Source organism: Gadus morhua, chromosome 3 (assembly GCF_902167405.1).
Source record: "Gadus morhua chromosome 3, gadMor3.0, whole genome shotgun sequence".
Classification (NCBI taxonomy): Eukaryota; Metazoa; Chordata; class Actinopteri; order Gadiformes; family Gadidae; genus Gadus; species Gadus morhua.
In genome coordinates, this window is record NC_044050.1 from 17,765,020 (window position 1) to 17,785,207 (window position 20,188).

Genomic DNA, 20,188 nt, shown 5'->3' on the forward strand with positions numbered 1-20,188 from the left:
CGGTCTTCCTCTTTTTCTCTCTCTGTGTCTGTCTCTCTCTCTCTCTCTCTCTCTCCCTCTCCCTCTCCCTCCCTCCCTCTCCGTTAAAGTTGGAGGCAGCCGGCAAGCTGAACTTTCCTGCTCTTTCATTAGATCACAGGCGGTTGTAATATTTACAGGTGTTAGAACTGTCCCTAACCGATGCTTTACCTGTTCAACGTGCCGCATCCCAAACCCCCGGCAGCCAAATGAAATGCAGTCGAATGAAAGTAAAAAAGAAAAAGGGAGCACTCAAATTAAAGCCCCCCCTGAGCTTACCCCATTCACCATGAATGGACAACCGTTCTGCCCAGCTCCATTTAGGAGATTAGACAGGATGGGAGGTTTTTTAAAATACTGCTGGCTATCATTACATGGTTTAAACCTCTGTGAGCTTTTAATAAACAAAATGAAAGTAAATTAAAGATAAGTAAATAATCTCCCCTCCCCTGTAGGCTGTCAAAGTCTGCCGAATCTTATTTCATAGAAACCTGCCACAGAATTGCGCTTTGGTAAAATACAAAAAATAAAAAAGGCAGCGCTATTGACATTGAATTTGGATTATCCAGCATGAAATTCTCCAGACTGCAGAGAGAGAGAGAGAGAGAGAGAGAGAGAGAGAGAGAGAGAGAGAGAGAGAGAGAGAGAGAGAGAGAGAGAGAGAGAGAGAGAGAGAGAGAGAGAGAGAGAGAGAGAGAGAGAGAGAGAGAGAGAGAGAGAGAGAGAGAGAGAGAGAGAGAGAGAGAGATTTTCTGAAGTTGGCGTGTGTGCCCATCCTGGAGGGGAAAAGGAGCAAAGCCAAGAATTCACAGTTGTATCTGTAATGGCTTCCGAGATGTTATAAATGCAACATGTCATTGGTGTTTTATGGCATCAAAGGTACCCTTTGATGCTATTTAAACCTCTCACTCTCTTTCTCTCTGCAGATGGGTCGTGCAATGTCACATTTTCAGAATAACAATTTGCTCTACCTATCTGAATATTTATTTTATTTTCACATGTTTAGTGCGTTCTGAAACATATATTTTGCTATTTATTTTTCTTTATTTTCCCCAAATAAGTTAAATTGAATAAAAATCAGATCAGACAGATCAGATGAAAATATTAATTTGTCCTTTGTGTATTTATTATATACGTACTCAGTAGAAGGAATATGGGTCAGCCAGTGACACAATCATAACTTTTTAAATATACATTTATATATGCATATAAATGTAGTGTAAAGTAGGCCTTTGTATTGGTGCTGCATTGAAATAAAACAGCAGACATCCAAGAGTTTACACGGCAGCACTCAATATTATGTTATGTTTGCATTGGTCAAGGGCAAGGCAAGCCATTGAAAGATTCAAAATGCTTCACATTTTGATTAGAATTGGATTAGAAGCATCTCTTTGTTTTAAGATTGCAACAGCGCTGCCTTTGCTGTGTCGTGATGTATTTCCAAAGTAAACAGACTGTTAGCACAGAATGGATCTGAATGGGATCTGATAATTCCGGGATTTGATTGGCTGTGCTGTGCAGGACCAACTGCCTATTGATTACTGAATGAGATCATGCATCAACGATGTTGGTATTGGTCGGATATTTTCCACACAAAGAAAAAAAAAGTTTAGTTTGTTTTTTGGGCACGCTTTGCACAACAGAATGATGATATGGATGGGCCTGAAAAGTAGGAGTTGGGGCAGGAATAGTCCTCATGGGCTTTGTGTGTTTCAACGTTGGCTTTGGATAAAAACATATATTATAAACTAAATTATGAGCTAACAAGGATCAAGGTGAATAATAACGTTCAACAATTATACAAAAAAAGAGATGTAGACATGAGATTTTCAACGTGTCTAACGCATTCTAAATGTTCCCCAGTGTTGCAGACCACAGTAAGCAGAACCTGATGACCGTAGCCAACCTGGGCGTGGTGTTTGGCCCCACACTGATGAGACCCCAGGAGGAAACCGTGGCGGCCATCATGGATCTGAAGTTCCAGAACATTGTGGTGGAGATCCTCATCAAGCAGCACCAGAAGGTAAGCCACTCACTCTTTATCCCTCCCAGCATGCCCCATCGGAATTATTAATGGAGGGTGAAAACGCCAATTTGCGACGGTTGAATTCATGTGGGGAGATTTGCAGACAAAGACCTCCTATTGTCATAGGTTTTTTCTTTCAACCAGCGAAGTAAAAATTGCACCGAAGCGCCATCAATGAACATTGTGCAATTTGTGTCATTAACACACCATGATAGATTCAACAAAGTTTGGACCTTGTTTCAAGCATCGCTGCTCAACAGTGGATTATTGGCTTCCCATCAAGGCCTTTCTACAGCGAGATAAATGTAATGTAATCTGTTGCTTTTCTCCTGCAGCTCTTGTTCAGAACGCCCCGCCTTCCCGGGCAGCCGACAGGGGGAGCCCATAGTGTCTCCATATCTATTTTTCAAATGAACAGCAAAAGGCAGTTTTATTCCATTGATATAAATATAGATACATCAATTAAATATGGAAACACACACAATACGACTTCCTATGTTATTAGCACATTTTTGCATTAAGCTAAAATATGAGGTGGGATAGCACGGCGTTCTTAACAATAGTCGGCGGGCCGTGCTAATGTGCTAACGGAAAACAGGGGGAAACTAACACACTGCAAGCCAACTAGCCAACCCCTCCCTACCCGGTGGCACCTCACCCAGGCCAGGGTGATGGGAGTCTGTGTTATCATGCAGCAGGGGCACTGGAAGAAAAAGTTCCCTGTGCTAGTGAAAAAAAGTTTTGCAGACAGACACGAGCCTTTACCTCGCAGTCGAGTTTCACCCTAGACTGTTGATACCCCCGGATGCTGAGAGAGAGAGAGAGAGAGAGAGAGAGAGAGAGAGAGAGAGAGAGAGAGAGAGAGAGAGAGAGAGAGAGAGAGAGAGAGAGAGAGAGAGAGAGAGAGAGAGAGAGAGAGAGAGAGAGAGAGAGAGAGAGAGAGAGAGAGGGAGGGAGGGAGGGAGGGAGGGAGGGAGGGAGGGAGGGAGGGGGAGAGAAACCCTCAGCAATATTGAATCTCTCTTTCTCGCTCTCTCTCTCTCGTTCTCATTCTCTCTCTTCCCCACCACACTTTCTCTCTCACTCACACGGCTCCCCTCCCCCCCTCTTTTCTATGTCTGGCTCTCACTTCCTCCACTCCAACTTTATCTTCCCTTTTTTTCTCTCTTCTTCCCTTCCTCCTTTGTGATCCTTTTTTTTCCTTCGTCATCTTCTTCTGAGGCTCAGAAGAGGCGTTCTCTCCAATGCAGCCCCTCGTCTCTTTTCAAGTCCACGTCTGCGATGTAGATGTAAACACGATGTTGGTGTACACAGAACCGCTACCCCCGCCCCGCCGCCACCACCACCCACGACCCACCACCTTCCCGACCAAACCCTCTCCCCTCCGCCTGGAAGCCGGCGACCTGGTTTACTTGGCTCGGATCTCTCTCAGAGAACGGAGGGGTCATAGGCTCTGAGACCTAACGCCCCGGGGCCAACACTGTCGTCCGGGGCGGCGCTTTCTTTGTTTGTTTTTGATTTCATGTATAATGCTAGAGCAAACCAAGCCCAATTAGTCATGCCGTTGTGCAATGCATCTAATGTTCCTGCGTCATCGGGGGGCCGCACGTCCTCCTGAATGCTGCCTGCTCTGGAGGTGATCAGTTTCACTGACGCCTCGGAGACAGCAGAGCATTTTAAACGGAAGCTGTTGACTCAGTCCGGTCGGTTCAGTATGCACACTGCGGCGCAATCCTTCCTCCGCTCTCTCATATAAGAGTGTGTGCCGCAGTGGCTTTTGGCTTGGTGGCCCTGTGACCCCCCCCCCCCCCCGAAACACACACACACCCACGGACTTCTCTCACAGAAAACATTTTGTGCATCCAGATCTTTGCAGGAGCCCCAGAATCGTGCCCTGCGTCGGGCGGCCCGGTACTGCTGGCCCCGACCAGGCAGTCCAAGAAGGTGGCTCGCCAGAACAGACCTCTGGCCGTGTACAACCCCCAGGCCCTGGACATCAAGAGTGGTGAGAGACACACACACACACATACATTAAACACATCCTGGACGTCCAGAGTGGTGAGACAAACACACTGACTGACTGACTGACTGACTGACTGACTGACTGACTGACTGACTGACTAAACTGACTAAACTGACTAAACTGACTAAACACATCCCGGATTTCCAGAGTGGGGAAAGACACGGCCACATGTGCACAGCCAAATATTCTCACACGCAGACGCATACACACAAACACACTCAAACACATTCAACACGCATTCAACTTAATATGACACCCTGGAAATAAGGGTGTGTGTGTGATACATTAAACACACAACGGATAATGGGGAATGGTGAGGGACACGCACGTAAATGCACATTCCCCAAAACATTTTTGTCACCTTTTCCATCGCTGAATAAAAAAGGTAAACAAACTAGTAGTAATAGTAAAAAAAACTATAGCGAAGCAAACGATGATGGGTGATGGTACCGTAGGAAAAACAGTAAATAGTATGTGTAGTATGTGCATTGGTTACTGCTTCAGAATGAGTGCAGATGTGACAGTGCTGTGTCAAACACACCAACCACTACAGCTAATGGTGAGCTAAGTATTCTGACCAGCTGTGTGCCTGTGTGGAACAGAGGCCACACATACACTTTAACAGACTACATGTGCTTTTGTTGTATTGTTAATGAGGTTTGGAACTGGGGACTGGGTACCGGTACATAGATTGGAAGTCTCTCTCTCGCTCTCGCTCTCTCTCGCTCTCTATCGCTCTCCCGCTCTCTCTCTCTCTCCCGCACTCTCGCCCACTCACGCTCTGACTCTCAGCTCTCTCTCTCTCTCTCTTTTGCTCTCTCTCACTCTCGGCTCTGTCTCTGTCTGTCTCTCCCTGTCTCTCTCTCTTTTATATATATATATATATATATATATATATATATATATATATATATATATATATATATATATATATACTCATTGATATTAGGAGTGTTGGCCTGCTGAGCTCCATGCTGGATCTCCTGCAGTCTCTACCCCCAGGCTGTGCAAATCCCTTCCTCACCACAAATAACAAAGAAGGGAAAATCTCCTTACCAGATTGCCTTGCCTTTATATTGCGACAGCTTTTACCGAGGGGGTATTTTTAATAACTAGGATGAAATGCGTAATCCTTTTTTATAAAAACCAGTGTATCTTGTATATAGGTCTCGGGTAATGGATTTAAACTTGTCTCAGCTCTCAGGGCGAGGGTGATTCAGAGAGGGGAATGAAAGGTGTGTGTGTGTGTGTGTGTGTGTGTGTGTGTGTGTGTGTGTGTGTGTGTGTGTGTGTGTGTGTGTGTGTGTGTGTGTGTGTGTGTGTGTGTGTGTGTGTGTGTGTGTGTGTGTGTGTGTGTGTGTGTGTTATGCACGTGTTTGCAATTAAGTGTGAGTTTTTTTCGGTCTTGTATGGGCCGGGAATGAATGTAATTTATATTTCTAATCACTGAACCACAGTGTTTAAGTTTCTTAATTACCTATGTAATGAATTGTCACTGGGGTGTCAAGCGATTCCACCAGTTCTACCTGTATTGTTTACTTTGGCAAACACAATTCAATATAATAACTACCTAGGGATTTTCTTAGAAAGGGATTGCTGCCATGGAAATATTGACATCACAAAACAGTTTGTAGAGACTTGAAATTATTTAATTTGAATTCTAGATATTTGAAACTAATTATAAACATAAATTCTCCAAATGTTTCCCTCTCAAGGGTGCAGACATGGACCTCTACCCTGAATCTCACAGCTAAGGCAAACCCAAAGTACATTTTTTGAAGATTTATGTCTGCTTTTTTTTGTGGTTTCTTTTGCAACTTCCAATGACTACAAAACAGCTGAACTTTATTCTGTAGCACAATATCCTCTACATAGATTTAGAAAGGCTGGCGGCTGTCTAGTTGTTGAATATTTACCTCTCCATACAGATCTGGGAAGAAGAGGTGGAATATTCTCGTTGGTTCGGATGCTATTTGTTTCCATGCTCGTCAAAGTAGTTATTAATGCCATTTTGTCACTGTTACTGAACTAAGATCGTAATTGACAAAATTGCCGCTTTTGACTTCGCTGTGTCGTTTAGTATACACACGGTAGGCCAAGTTTGCGCGGATGTGTTGAACTCTGGCCGCATCCGAGAGAGGGTTAAGCTTCTTAACACTCATAACATTATTTTATATACAATATTGCTTATTATACCGCTCATGAACAACATCGGTACTATCATAAAAAAAATATCACAAAGTTGGGGTGGGTTGTAACCAGGCTTTATCATAGTGTCCTGATCGGGCCTGCGGCCAGTCTGAGCCCTACCAATTCCTGGAATCTATACCGATCTGAACGTGATCCTGTAGTATAGGCTTGATATTGATAGCGGTCTTAAGCTCTTTGTCTCTTCATCGACTTTGGTACTCCTTAACAAACTCAGTCCTTACAATGGTTGATGACCAGTCATTTTACAATCGGTCCGGATTGAAAAATATATTTCTTCTAGTGCGTTCCTGGCTTTAAGTAGATGTGCACATTTACTATATATTGTCATTTTCCAAGCAGTCTCACCGGATGGAAGCAGTCCCACCCCAGCAGCAGATGACGGCTCAACGGGTAGCAGTGATTCGGTGGAGTCGCAGCCCTCCTCACGCAGCCCCCCTCTGGCCACGCCCTCAGACACCCCTCCAGAGAAGAGTGGCCACACCCCGCTCTCGTCCCCCCTCAGCAACACAAGCACTGGGTGAGCAATCTTCCTGTGTGTGGACCACCGTGACCATTTATTATTTTTATTCAATTGTTTTCCGCAACTTTTAGTAAATAATATGGGTCTACAATACATTTAATCCTTACCGTCTTATACATTGATGAACATTTCTCCTTCAATTTTTATCTTTGAATGATTTCCTTCTTTATAAAGCAATATGAATACCCTTGTGTTTGAATTGGGCTATATCAAGGAACTTGCCTTGACTTGCCTTGGGTTGATGAGTGTGCCCCCCTCCCACATCCTAACCCGGAGCCTACTGATTTGATGAGTTAGATGTTGCGGTCTCTGGTGGGTTTTGTTGCGTGCGCCAACTGTAGTTGGCTTGGGAGCACCTACTGAAGCAGTGGTTGTTAAAGGAATGGGTTCTGATGTCTGCGATGGGTCGTTTGACATAATGCATGGGAGATATGTGCTGTATTTAGGCCAAAGATAACAAACGATGTGGTGGCTCGTTGTAATGTACCCCATTGTTTCCATTGGGATGGTTTCACTGGACCACACTGTTCACTGCAGCATCCACCCATTCACTGGGGTTTGCATGCTGACGATGTCGGCTCATATCAGGTCATGTGTACAGAATGTGTACTCTGGTTTTTTGTTATTCAATCCCTCTGACCGTTGGTGAGCCTGCTTGAGCTGTTAACATGTCTTAATTTAGACCTGTTTGCTATTACGGGTGACTTGCATCATTGCTGAACTCCTGCAGAATCCGATGGTCAATATACACACACACACACACACACACACACACACACACACACACACACACACACACACACACACACACACTATTATAATATACAGTATATTCTGGTGGCTTCAAAAGGGAACCAATGTTGGAGGAAGGCACCTCTGAAGCCCCTAAACATGTAGTGAGCCAGGTTGCTGCGCGCCGCCCCATTTAAAACCGTGCTGAGGAGACGGTCACACTCTCGTGCACTCCAGCCCAGGCCTTTTGTCTCCGTACGCAGACTCAAACACCATATGTGTCTGGGGATTAAGCCCGGTGGGGGGGTACTCTGGACCTGTCCAAACAGGACCAAGATTTTGTAAGGGTGGATCCCTTACAAAATCAAGGGAAGATCCTGCCAACAACACTGAAAGGGGCCAGGCAGTCGCCCCATGCTCTGGGCCTCCATTGAACTGCATTCCCCTTCTCTGCTGTGGACTACTAGTGGTGTTTTCACTCTGTGCACACTATACTCTAGAATCTAGAATAAAGTACATCATTTTGCGGATTAAAGGAGAAAATCATGCGTTAAATGCATTGGGAAGGCCAATTAGACATTGGGATCTAATTAGCAGAGTGATCCACTATATGCAACAGGCTTCAGTGTCTCACATTTCTATTTCGGAGCTCTCGAAATTGCACGACTTTGTGTGTGTGTTTGTGTGCGTGTGCGTGTAGTCACAGCTACTCCCCGCGGTGCGGTTGTCGCTCCACACGATGCTCAACACCTCTACATCCTCAGACTTCGACAAACACAAACCCCATACCAGCTGATGGTTCATCTGCTAGCTCCCTGTACCGCCGTGGTGCATTCTGGGCCTTTTTAGTTTTATTACCTTCTTTGTTTGGTTTTTTCCACAATACATCCTGTTTAGTACAGTATTAATACCGTGAATGAATATACCAGAGTCTAAACCCCCAAAAAAGGACTGGAATATATTAGATGGTTAGTGTTGCTCCTACAATATCACTACATTTTCATGGCTCGACACAACGGCCTCAAACGTTGCCATGTGACCTTCTGACGAGGCAGGGCTCCCAGTCTTCCTGGGTTCAACCCGGCTGTCCTGCACTGCGCCTGGTTCAATACAGCCGGGTTAAACCCAGGAAGGGACTCGGTGGTAAGGCTGAATCTAGCAGGCGGTCAACCAAGGCCAGCAGAGGGCATGTGAAGGCAGGCGCTGCCGAGGGGAGAAGACAACCCTTTACCTTAGGTCCCGGTAGCCTGTGGCTACGCAGAGGAAATCAAACGTAATGGAGATTAATGCTGGCCGTGTACAGCAGCAGTGTGGGCCCACACGGCTTCAATAAGACAGGAAGGAAAATAGGATAGAAATGGATCGGTGTTGGCATACACTCTTCTATAGGGGAGATAATGGTGTTGATGAGTGTTTGGTTTGAAACAGAGGAAGGACTGTTTTGTTGGTCCTCTAATAAGGTTTGAATCTCCTTTTGGAAACTCGATTTGAGTCCTTCTAAATTGGATTGTTTGTTTGATTTGAACACGTTTGGTTTGGAAGAGCGCCTTACCAGTGGAAGAATTGTCCATGTGTATACATACAACGTTATGCATATACATTTTCCTCCATACAGTTCATGATAAACATGAACAAACAAAGATAGCTGTCTGTATCTAAATAGCGTGTTAACAGCCAGGCCCAGCGCTCTGTAGCGTTTCCACAGAAGTTAGTGTTTACTGTATTTAATCAAGATTAAAGCTTCTAAGCCAGGCCAGTGACGGAAAAACACCAGATGAGCAATTGAAAGCTTGCTGCTATTTTAGGGAGAAAAAAACACAAATGACTTTTCCTCGCTTTGGCTTAGCTGTAATTGTGAAAGCAATTTTTGGATAAATCAATTTTCCCCTGGTGCATTTAACAAGTTTCTAGGGCAACCACATAGCATGCAATTACTTCAGTGATTTCTCCCTCCTAGCCGCTTACAGTATAAACATTAAGATGTCTATTCAGTCAATGGAGCCTCGCAGATCTTTATAATCCACCTCACAACCATAAAATACAAGAAATGTGTATTTATTTTTATGTGTGTGTGTGTGTGTGCGTGTGCGTGTGCGTGTGTGTGTGCGCGTGCGCGTGTGTTCCCTCTGCACCAGTGAGCCCCTCACGTTATACCCAGTGTTGTGTGAGTCCCTAGGGGAGAGGGGGGGGGGGGCTCGGTCCTCCTGGGTGGTGGGGTGTCTAGTGGTGCTGCTCCCCCTCTCCTGGTCTCTCTGTGGTTCTGGCCGGGGCCCATGCAGGCCACTGGCCCAGGTTAATGAGTGGATTTGCTGCACTGCAGCGTACTGTCCTCCCCCGATCCCCCCCCCCCCACCCCACACCACCCCAAAACCCGCCTCCCCTGCCTCACGCTGATCCGCAGCAGCTGAGCACCACCACCACCACCTCCACCTCCACCTCCACCAGCACAGCAGCACCACCTCACGCTGCTGCGCAGCAATAAATCACCCGCGCCCCTGGCCAAGCCCTCGCTGAATAACCACTGGCTGGGATTGATAGGCACACCGAAGGCAGAGGGGAGGCAAAGGAGGAGGAGGAGGAGGAGGACGAGGAGGACGAGGAGGAGCGACACAGGGGGAAACGGGGATGTTTTTGGGGGCCGCCAGGGGACGGGTTTCCCCGGACCCCCGAGTGTAGAGGTGCGTCCCGGTTGTTCCAGCGGGTGTCGTTCAGCAACGTCCGAGTCCGTGTCCGAAGAAACCCGCCACCTCCCTCCATTCCCCACCGTCCCCTCCGCCGGGCCCTCCCTCTCCACCCCCCCCCCCCTGTCCCCCCCATTGGCCACCGTGCTCAGACTAAGCACTCTGCACAGCGCCCTCCCAACCTCCAGCCCCTTCCCAGCTGCCTCCACTAATTGCCTTTATTAGCGTCTCTATGGGAGCAGCAGCTAGGAGCAATTTGCTCATTATGTGCTATATAAGCACACAGGGCCTGGGGCGCGGAGCGGTGGAAGGAAGCCTGTCGCTGGGTGGATCCCCGCTGTCTCCCTGGCCTCCGCGGGTCCCCACTTTGCACCTTTTAGCTTGACGCCACCGAGGAGGTGACTCACGGCCTGTGTGTTGGGGCAGGATTTGGTGCACATTAGGCACATCGCTGTCCGACAGCTCTCCATGCGCGTCACTCAGTTCTCTGGATGGTGAGATATAAATGGTACAATTTTTTATTTAATGTTTTTATGCCCCAGGTGTGGGTTTGTGTTGTTTTGTGTGTGTGTGTGTGTGTGTTTCGGGGCTGAAATAGGTGTTGTGTGTGTATAAATGTAGTGTGTGTTGTTGTCCATGTTGTAAAAGAAGGTGTGTGCTATTAATAGCAGCAGAAAGGCGGTTACATCTGAATTGTTGAGGGGGAAAGGGTTTTCCAGCTGCTTTATTAGCACTAGGTTGTTCTCATTTCCTTCACTATGCTTCACTGTGTCTGGCGTTACTTTGGTTTAACATTAGCCTTACACTGGTGCCGACGGCGGCACAATGCATATAGTTACCATAATTAACAACCGATTTAATCGCGCTCATAGAAAAATGGAGTGCTTATTTTCATTTTGCAAATCAACTGGTAAGAGAGTTGGCAAGTTTTTGCTGAAGCAGTGCGCTTCTGCAGCACCACGATGTAAACAGTCTTCATCTGTCACACGACGCAACGATTTAGTCTATTAATATCATAGAAAATGCACTTCAGCATATTTTATAAATGCAGGCCGTCATAACACAAATGACGCAAAACGATGTGTCCGGACTCCAAACCAGCGAGGAGTTAAACAAAGCCATAAGCTCAAGGACTTAATGCGCAAGGGTTACCTGGTCATGATTACCCCACTGTGTTCCCTACTTCCCTTTCAGCCCATGAAGAAACGATGCATACATGGTTTAGTTCATTGTATCTTCGTGGGGCTGTGGTTAACTGGAGCCACCTCCTCCTGTCCTACACTGACCCAGCCATCGTCTCCCTCTCTGACCCGACCCTCCTTCTCTGACCCGACCCTCCTTCTCTGACCCCGCCCTCCTTCTCTGACCCCGCCCTCCTTCTCTGACCCCACCTCCTCTCCTTCTCTGACCCCACCTCCTCTCCTTCTCTGACCCCACCTCCTCTCCTTCTCTGACCCCACCTCCTCTTCTCCTCTGACCCCACCTCCTCTTCTTCTCTGACCCCACCTCCTCTCCTTCTCTGACCCCACCTCCTCTCCTTCTCTGACCCCACCTCCTCTCCTTCTCTGACCCCACCTCCTCTCCTTCTACGACCCCACCTCTTCTTCTCCTCTGACCCCGCCCTCCTTCTCTGACCCCACCTCCTCTTCTCCTCTGACCCCACCTCCTCTCCTTCTATGACCCCACCTCCTCTTCTTCTCTGACCCCACCTCCTCTTCTCCTCTGACCCCACCTCCTCTCCTTCTCTGACCCCACCTCCTCTCTTTCTACGACCCCACCTCCTCTTCTTCTCTGACCCCGCCCTCCTTCTCTGACCCCGCCCTCCTTCTCTGACCCCGCCCTCCTTCTCTGACCTCGCTCTCCTTCTCTGACGCTTCTGTCCCTGTCTGACCCCGCCCTCCTTCGCTGACCTCACTCTCCTTCGCTGACCTCACTCTCCTTCTCTGACCCCGCCCTCCTTCGCTGACCTCACTCTCCTTCGCTGACCTCACTCTCCTTCTCTGACCTCGCTCTCCTTCTCTGATGCTTCTGTCCCTGTCTGACCCCGCCCTCCTTCTCTGACCCCGCCCTCCTTCTCTGACCCCGCCCTCCTTCTCTGACCCTGCCCTCCTTCTCTGACCCCGCCCTCCTTCTCTGACCCTGCCCTCCTTCTCTGACCCCGCCCTCCTTCTCTGACCTCGCTCTCCTTCTCTGATGCTTCTGTCCCTGTCTGACCCCGCCCTCCTTCTCTGACCCCGCCCTCCTTCTCTGACCCCGCCCTCCTTCTCTGACCCTGCCCTCCTTCTCTGACCCCGCCCTCCTTCTCTGACCCCGCCCTCCTTCTCTGACCTCGCTCTCCTTCTCTGATGCTTCTGTCCCTGTCTGACCCAGCCTTCCTCCTCTGACCCAATAGGGGCGGAGCCTCCCACGCCGGCTCTGCAGGCTCCCGGGAGACCAACCTAACCGGCGCTGTATCTTCTGATGAAGCCCAAGCAGAGGAGAGGTAAGGTTTGTCTGCCCCTGCCCCTGCCTCTGCCTCTGGCACTGGCTCTGGCTCTGCCCGCCGTTAAGAGCGCCTGCATCCACCCCGGTGTATTCTGGGATTGAATTTAATTACTCTGAACCCTTCCTTCTGATATGAGTTAGGAGTCATTTAAATCCACTCGCTGGCCTCTCGCCCTGCAGTCTGAAACCCTGTGTCTTCCCCTCCCTTGGCCCTTCCCAAGTTGGTTAAGAACTTGCCTTTCTCCTCACCAACTTGTTTTTTTAATCTGCACACACACACACGCACGCACACAGACATACAGTCAATCTCACGCTTTCACTTCAACTAATGTTTTTCCTGTCAGATCGCTGGCAGTTGTTTTCACATGCTCAACCATCCTCCAAACAAATTAGAGACGTCGCCAGCCATCTATTAGGTTGACTAATTGCGACTCGAAAAAGGGCTTAGCTTTTAATGAATCATTCAATTCGGTCATGTAATGTTTATCTTCGGTAAAGCCTTGTATACGCCATGTCCAACGTCAATATGCGGTGAAAGAATGCAAAAGAAAAACCATAATTAACACCCAATTCATCAATCTGGTTGATAAGGAACTCACAGCGGTCAGCTCCATCACCCATCCATCTACTCCGTTAGTCTCGGCCCTGCTGGAAATACCCAAGCCGGGCCCTTCCTGTCGCTGCGTTGGGAGCCACAGGTCAGAGAGAGCCTCGCTGGGGGAGCGCTTGGCACGGGTGGAAGACGGCCATTACGGTGATTCATTGCCACAGCTACCTCAGACTAAATAATGAATTAACTTTCCATGCAGAGGAAATTACGGCCCAGCCGGGTCACTCAATGGGCAGTTCATTAATGTAATTTTCATATAAATACAGATTCGCCCATCATTCATGGCGCCCATTCATTCGCCCTCCGAATGCCTACCGTCCCCCAATCCCAGAGGCCAGTCCTGTTTGTATTGACAACTGTGGCTGCAGACAATCTTTTGGGTTCATTTCTTACTCTTTTTTTCCCCGTGCCCCCTCGGAGGGCCCTCATCGTAGGTTTTTTGAGTGTTACTCGTCAGAATGAATCTAAAATATTCATGGGGTTGTTGTGTATTCACAGCAGGATTCCTGCATGGTAATGTCTCTGCTGTTTGAGATAACCGCCCGCGACGGCAGCGAAAACAACCATTCTGGAGGAGGACTGTTTCTCTCCCGGCTGAGCTTATTCTTTTGTGGCAACAGCAAAATATGCTCCTTTCACCTTTTCGACAAAAAACTCCCGCGTCTCGGGGACCTTCGGCGCTGTTTAAAACGCTGGCCTCACAATGCTCACGGCACGGAGGGAAAAAAAATTCATGGCTGCTCTGTCCATTCAAAAGCTACCGTCCAATCCCGCTCCAGCTTTCTAATTACCCCGCCGCGGAGGGCAGGGCAGGGCTGCACTGGGCCCAGCCGGGGTACAGCAGGGCGTCCGGCTCTGGGGGCTGCGTGCGTCTCTCTCCAATCCTAGACACGAGGAAGACGGACCAGACCCAAACCAGACAGCTCCGCTCCCCTCCATCTAAACTTTATTTCCCTTTCTAGCACTTTCAGGCCGGCGCAGAAACGAGTCCGGATTGAACCCGTGTAAATTATCAACCGCACACCCCCTCCCCGTCTCTCCTCTCCCTGAGTCCCAGCAGTTCAATGATTGCCTTCATATTTATTTATTATTTATTAATATTTCTGTCCAGCGTCCCGGTGGCCAGGAAGGCCGAGGCGGTGTACCCTTGCGAGGCGGAGCACGACTCGGAGCTCTCCTTCCTGATCGGCGCCATATTCACCGGCGGTAAGTGTTATCGGCTACAGCAGTTGCTCACTCAGAACCAGCCCTGACATATTGGATTTGGAGGAAAACCAGACACCCCCCAATCTGATCTTCAATCGGAGGAGCAAGGAGGAGGAGGAGAGAGCGAAGGGAGGAGAAAGGCAAGCCAGGGAGAGGACTGAACGGGGAAGGGGGGAGGTGGGGGAGGGGAGACAGGATGGAAGACGGTGGGTGGAGGAAGGGGAGGGGATGGATAGGAGAGAGGGAGAGGGAGGAAAGAGTACGGGGGAGGAGTGAGAAAAGACAGGATAGAAACGGAGGGGAGGGGGAGAGAGGATGCAGTGGGAATGGAGGAGAGGAGAGGGAGGGAGCGAGGGGAGGACAGATTTGCTCCCTAGTCTGTCTGGAAAGAGGCTCGACTGAGCTTTAATCACATAGAGGAAATTGTTTTCTGGACCTTACCGTTGCCAGCGCCGCGTCTGTGACAAGCCTCCACTGTAGATATAGTCTTTACAGGGGATCATGTAATGTTATCCTCTATAACACAAAGCCACGGAACACTGCTGCTTCTTTAAACTTGCCAATCACCATGCAATGACAGCATGGGGAGCGGTGCATTCGCACGAAAACGGAGGAGAATGAGGAGTTCAGATGAATATTCAGGGGACTCTCATCCGATTTCTTAACACAATTCTCCTCCACTAAATAAACGAGTTGTTATTATATCATTATGATTATTAAAGTGACGGAGGTATTAAAGAAGAATCAAACAGGAACGAGCTGATCTACAAGTGATGTGTTTAACAAGTTTGGTCTCTCCTCCAAAGTACACATGATCATCTCTATGAAGCCACGCTGGAGTCCTATGTGTTGATCTGTGACCTTGTGATCATGTCCACCAGTGACCCCATCGAGGGAGCCCGGCTGGCTGGAGGGGGTGCTGGACGGGAAGAAGGGCCTCATCCCAGAGAACTATGTCAAGTTCCTGTAGCCGCTTGCTCCAATACAAAGCAAGACGGAGCGGATGGAGATCCAGGGGAGCTAAAATCAAGAACGAACGGGGGGGGGGGGGGGGGGCGGGGTGCCTTTGCTTTTCACCCAAACCTACTATCGTTATACCATTGTGTGAACTCTATGAACAAAAATATGGTGCCGCAAATTACCGTCGTTTGTTGAAACCGTACTATTCCTTCAAGGCACCCGTCGGATTAGCCGTTACACCTGACAGCGTGCATGAAGTCACTGGGTACACTACAAGGGGACCAGAACATAGCCGAGTGCATTCACCACACATTTACGTGGCAAATGCCAAGCTCTCACTCCGTACCAACACAGTCACCAGCAGTATCCCACCCAACCCCAACGACCTGCCAACATATACATGGTATCCATGAGTTGTAAGTCCCAGCTGAACCCCCCCCCCCTACCCAACCCATTGTCAGAAGAGTTACCTCTCTGTGAAATGTGGTTGACGACGGCCTCCCACTGCTAGTCCATAGAAGCTACAACAGTCCACTCCACCAGTGTACAGACCTCAGGACAGACGGGCTGTTTCCGATGTGCCTTAACACAAACGTGAATGTAAGAGATCCACTTGCTGGGGAGTTGATACAGAGGTCTTTTCATTCAATTTTTTTTTTGCTTTTAGCTGTGGAAGGTTGCATGTGCTGATTTAACAAAGTATACATCGATGCATCACAAAGCATATTGATCTTTTATTTGAAATTATTTAATTGGCACACTGATTGCATGTCGCTGAACCGTGTACCATTTGTCATATATATTGTTATTTTTGTTTCAATGGCATACTTTGCCACCGTTGACGTATACACTCCGCTGCAGAGGGGGACATTTCTTCATAAGGGCTTCACCACCCTTGCCGGTAGTTTGCTGTGATGCAAGGCTGGTTTTTAGATATGCTGAAAGGCCTCTCGTATTACTAGGTATTTAATGAGTTTGAGGAAAGTGTTAAGATAGTTATGACTGTTAGCCGGGGTTCAGCATAGTTTGCGAAATAGTTTTTACCAAAGGGTTTTACTGAAATTCTTATCTAGAAATCCTCGTTGGACGTTGTTCTCTAATGTTTGAACATAAAAATCAAAACACACAATGTTTGCACAGTTCCTTTTTTTCCAATTGACTTCTTTAAAAATCCAAATTTGTTGTTTTTATTAATAAACATATGTTGTTTGGTTGTTTGTAAAGAGCTTAAAATGCCAACTATATTACAAATTACAAATGTAACTTTTATGAAAGTTTAAGGGTTATACACGTCGTCTTCAATCTATTGTCAAACGCTTTGTCTGAAAGTGTCAGTTCAGTGTTTTGTTTAACCATTTCAATAAAAATGATTTAAGGCTGATTCGTGCGTACATGACATTGGTATCGAAGCAACATTTGAACATTGGACTTGTTATTGATCAATGTCAAATAAATAAAGGAACAAAAACAAATTATGTAACTCCTTTTAGATAACATCATTTTATGATCATGTTATTTCTTTAGGAATGCATCCTTCCTTTGGCCTCGCATTCAGTCAAAAATAATTCTCCTGACCCCAGAAATATGTGACATGCATCCCAAACCATTTCTTCTGCTGTACAGTTGAAATCTTGCATTAGGTAATCAAGCAATTCCCAGTAAATATGCTGCAGGATAAATAAATAACAATTAACTCCATCCATCACACTGCCGAACTCCAGCAAGTAGGCTCATAATCTCATGTTAATTTTTGGACTACATCTGTGTATAATTAAGGCTTTAATTCTCTCCATGTAACTTAACCTTAGTTGCATAATTACTGTTAGTCCACCATCGGCGGACCTCTGATAATTACTAAAGTAGGCCACTACCCTATTGGAGAGAAGCACACACACACGCACACTCACACACACACACACACACACACACACACACACACACGGAAGTCTGAGTGGCAGTATTGGTGCGTTGTGTGTGTGTGTGTTTGCGCTCTCGACAGCAGCAGTGATGGTTACATAATAAAACGAGGCAGAGATAATGAGACAGACAAATGATTCTTCCCTACGACTCTCCCTCTCCCTCTTCCCCCCCCAGCCCCGGGGGGCCCTCCTCTTCTTCATCATCATCATCATCATCATCATCATCATCATCCTCCAGAATACTGCTGAATCATACAGTCATCTTATCATCCTCATCCTCTTCCTCCTATTCGTCTGCTGCACTCTGGGCTGGACTCGTATCGCCGTGCCAACCGTCTGGAGATATATTTTTCTTAACTCTAACTCCTTGCACCAGTTTTCTATTTTTTTAGGTGTGAATATTTTGGTTCTCTGTAACCGTAGTAACTAAATATTGTAATGAGTTCAGCATCTCTGCGCTGTCCGGGGCCTGGCTCGGGTGCAGGGGGAGATGGAGAGAGAAGAGAGATGGACGGATCACACACACAGTCTCACTCTTTCTTTCAGTCGTTCTGCGTCTCCCTTTGCTGTCACACGTCTTCCTGTGCTGTTAATCACACTTTGTCACTCACTCATTTTCTCCCATGCTGTTCACTTCTGACTTGCTCCGGGACTTTTGTTTTGTTAATTTGCCGATGCTCTGACAGCTACTAGGGCCTGTGTTATTTCGGACTTCGCAAGCTTGTGTCTCGTTTTTCACGCAGTTGTTCTAACGGGAAATGTTTTGAATTGATCATTAATTTGTTTATTCAGTCGTTGCCTCAGCCAATCAAAAGCTCAGGCTCACCTTTGTTGCCGGTGGCAGATTGCTACATCTCCTGTATCTCATGTGTTAAACACCATCGGTGCACTCTTGCCTCACTGGGGTCATGCTGGTGTGCGGGGGGGGGTTCTCTCTGCCGGCCTACATCTGCAGTGATGTGGTCCCCAGCCCTCATCACCACCACATCGCAGGCGGTAGGGACTCGTACTAATCCCTGTGTGTTGCGGCTAAACCCAGCATGATGTTTTCATTTTGTATATTCCCCCCCAACCCCGAGCCCCTTGGCTCCGCGCCAGCCGTCCTCGGCCTCCCCATGGCGCAGTGTCCTTTAGTTACAGAAAATGGTCCCAGACAGTGACTCAGATCAGCTCCCCCCCCCCCCCCCCCCACACACACACACACCCACTCCTCCACCACCACACACACACACACACACACACACCGTAGCAAATTCACCCAGTGGGTCGACATTAGATTTATTAGACTGTGACATAACCGCGTTACGCACAGAATCGGGGGGCTTTAGAAACAACTTAATAATTGCAGCCTGAAATGCTTTGTTACAGTGGAGCAACCATTGTTGTGTGTCTGTTTGTGTGTGTGTGTGTGTGTGTGATTGTGGATGAGGGGGTCTTTCCACAGTACCAACCAACCCTGAATCTGAAAGCAGGCCCCGGCCTCGCAGCGGCAGCGGCGGCGTTGTAGAAAGCGAACGAGTAGAAGAAAAAAAGTTAAAGTGCATAACAAATGTACAACAGAGGGAATGCAGAGACAGCAGGATAGCAACACAGAAAAAAAGAGAAAAAGACGAAGAGAAAATATGGGAGCTCAGAAAGTGGGCCACAGAAGCTGCCATGTGCACGGGCACAGCCGTGAAATCAGCCTGATCCAATAGATTCTGTTTATCTGGCACAACTACACAGTGAACACTATTGGAAATCTGGGGGGAGATTTGGAGAGGGCTGTGGATTTGGAGAGGGAAAATAAGAGCAAAAAGTAATACTGTCTGCTCGGCAGTCTGGCGTGGCAGGCGCCCGCGCACGTCGTCTCTTAACGAGGTTAATGGCCATTCAGCTCCGGAGACGACGAGGAAGGAGAGCGATTCGGAGTCGTCGCCTTCGCCGGTTTCAGGTTTTAATTTTTTTTTCTTGGTTTCTTCATTCACCTTAAGATTCAAGATGAATGCTCCTCTCTTTGTCTTCTCCTTGGTACTGAGTCATTTGTCCCCCCCCCCCCCAACACACACACACACACACACACACACACACACACACACACACACACACACACACACACACTGCGGCCCCTCTACCTTGCTGCTGCATTACTTTGTACTTGGTTGGATATCCTGTGAAGCCTCGGTAATGGAAACCTAACCCCTCTTTTACTCTAGTTCCGTCCACATCAAACCAGATGGATTGGCTCGGCGCTCCCACTCTCTCTCCCGCTATGGTCCTTAAATATTTGATCCTAACAACACACAAAAACACCACCCCCGACACCATGTCTATTAACCGTGTCAATACAATTATTAGAATTGTCATAATCAATGTTTTGCAAACACAGATATGGCAAAAATCACCTTATGTCACCTTGCTTGTCATAGCTGGGGTGTTATTATGGCATATTAGCTTCTTGTTCTTTGTCTTGGGAAATCATTTTTAATTGACAGTTTTGTGTGACCCTAAGATAAGGAACGGGAGGTTTTGTCATGCCGGGCGCCATCTTGTGAGACAGAACCAACAGACTAGAACAGGCGCAGCGACCTCTAAACATGGCGTGTTCACCATACCGTTCAGCAATCAAAGATATTGTGGATTTAATGTCTATTCAAAGTTATACTATTAATGTACAACTTTTGGATGTAACTGTTTTGATGTACATAAATGGTATTTTTTCTAACTAAAATATTGTCCAATATTTTTTGGAGACCAAAGCATTACAATGATAACCCTAAACCTTTTTGTGAAAGCAAACATAATAATCAAGTCATCGA

The 20,188-nt window shown here is 47.5% G+C and overlaps 1 protein-coding gene across 3 annotated transcripts in view; it reads left to right on the forward strand.

Moving 5' to 3' along the window:
* The window catches only part of arhgap10 (Rho GTPase activating protein 10), a 44,248-nt gene extending 27,396 nt beyond the window's left edge, over window positions 1–16,852 (forward strand). For 2 of the 3 annotated variants that reach the window (XM_030351306.1, XM_030351309.1), the window contains 6 exons: window positions 1,882–2,041; window positions 3,911–4,049; window positions 6,615–6,795; window positions 12,604–12,693; window positions 14,417–14,511; window positions 15,393–16,852. In XM_030351306.1, coding sequence (XP_030207166.1) covers window positions 1,882–2,041; window positions 3,911–4,049; window positions 6,615–6,795; window positions 12,604–12,693; window positions 14,417–14,511; window positions 15,393–15,481 — 754 coding nt within the window. In that variant the 3' untranslated portion in view covers window positions 15,482–16,852. The remainder of the gene's footprint in view (window positions 1–1,881; window positions 2,042–3,910; window positions 4,050–6,614; window positions 6,796–12,603; window positions 12,694–14,416; window positions 14,512–15,392) is intronic. The other variant, XM_030351307.1, reaches the window with a different exon arrangement.
* The last annotated feature ends 3,336 nt before the right edge of the window (window positions 16,853–20,188 follow it).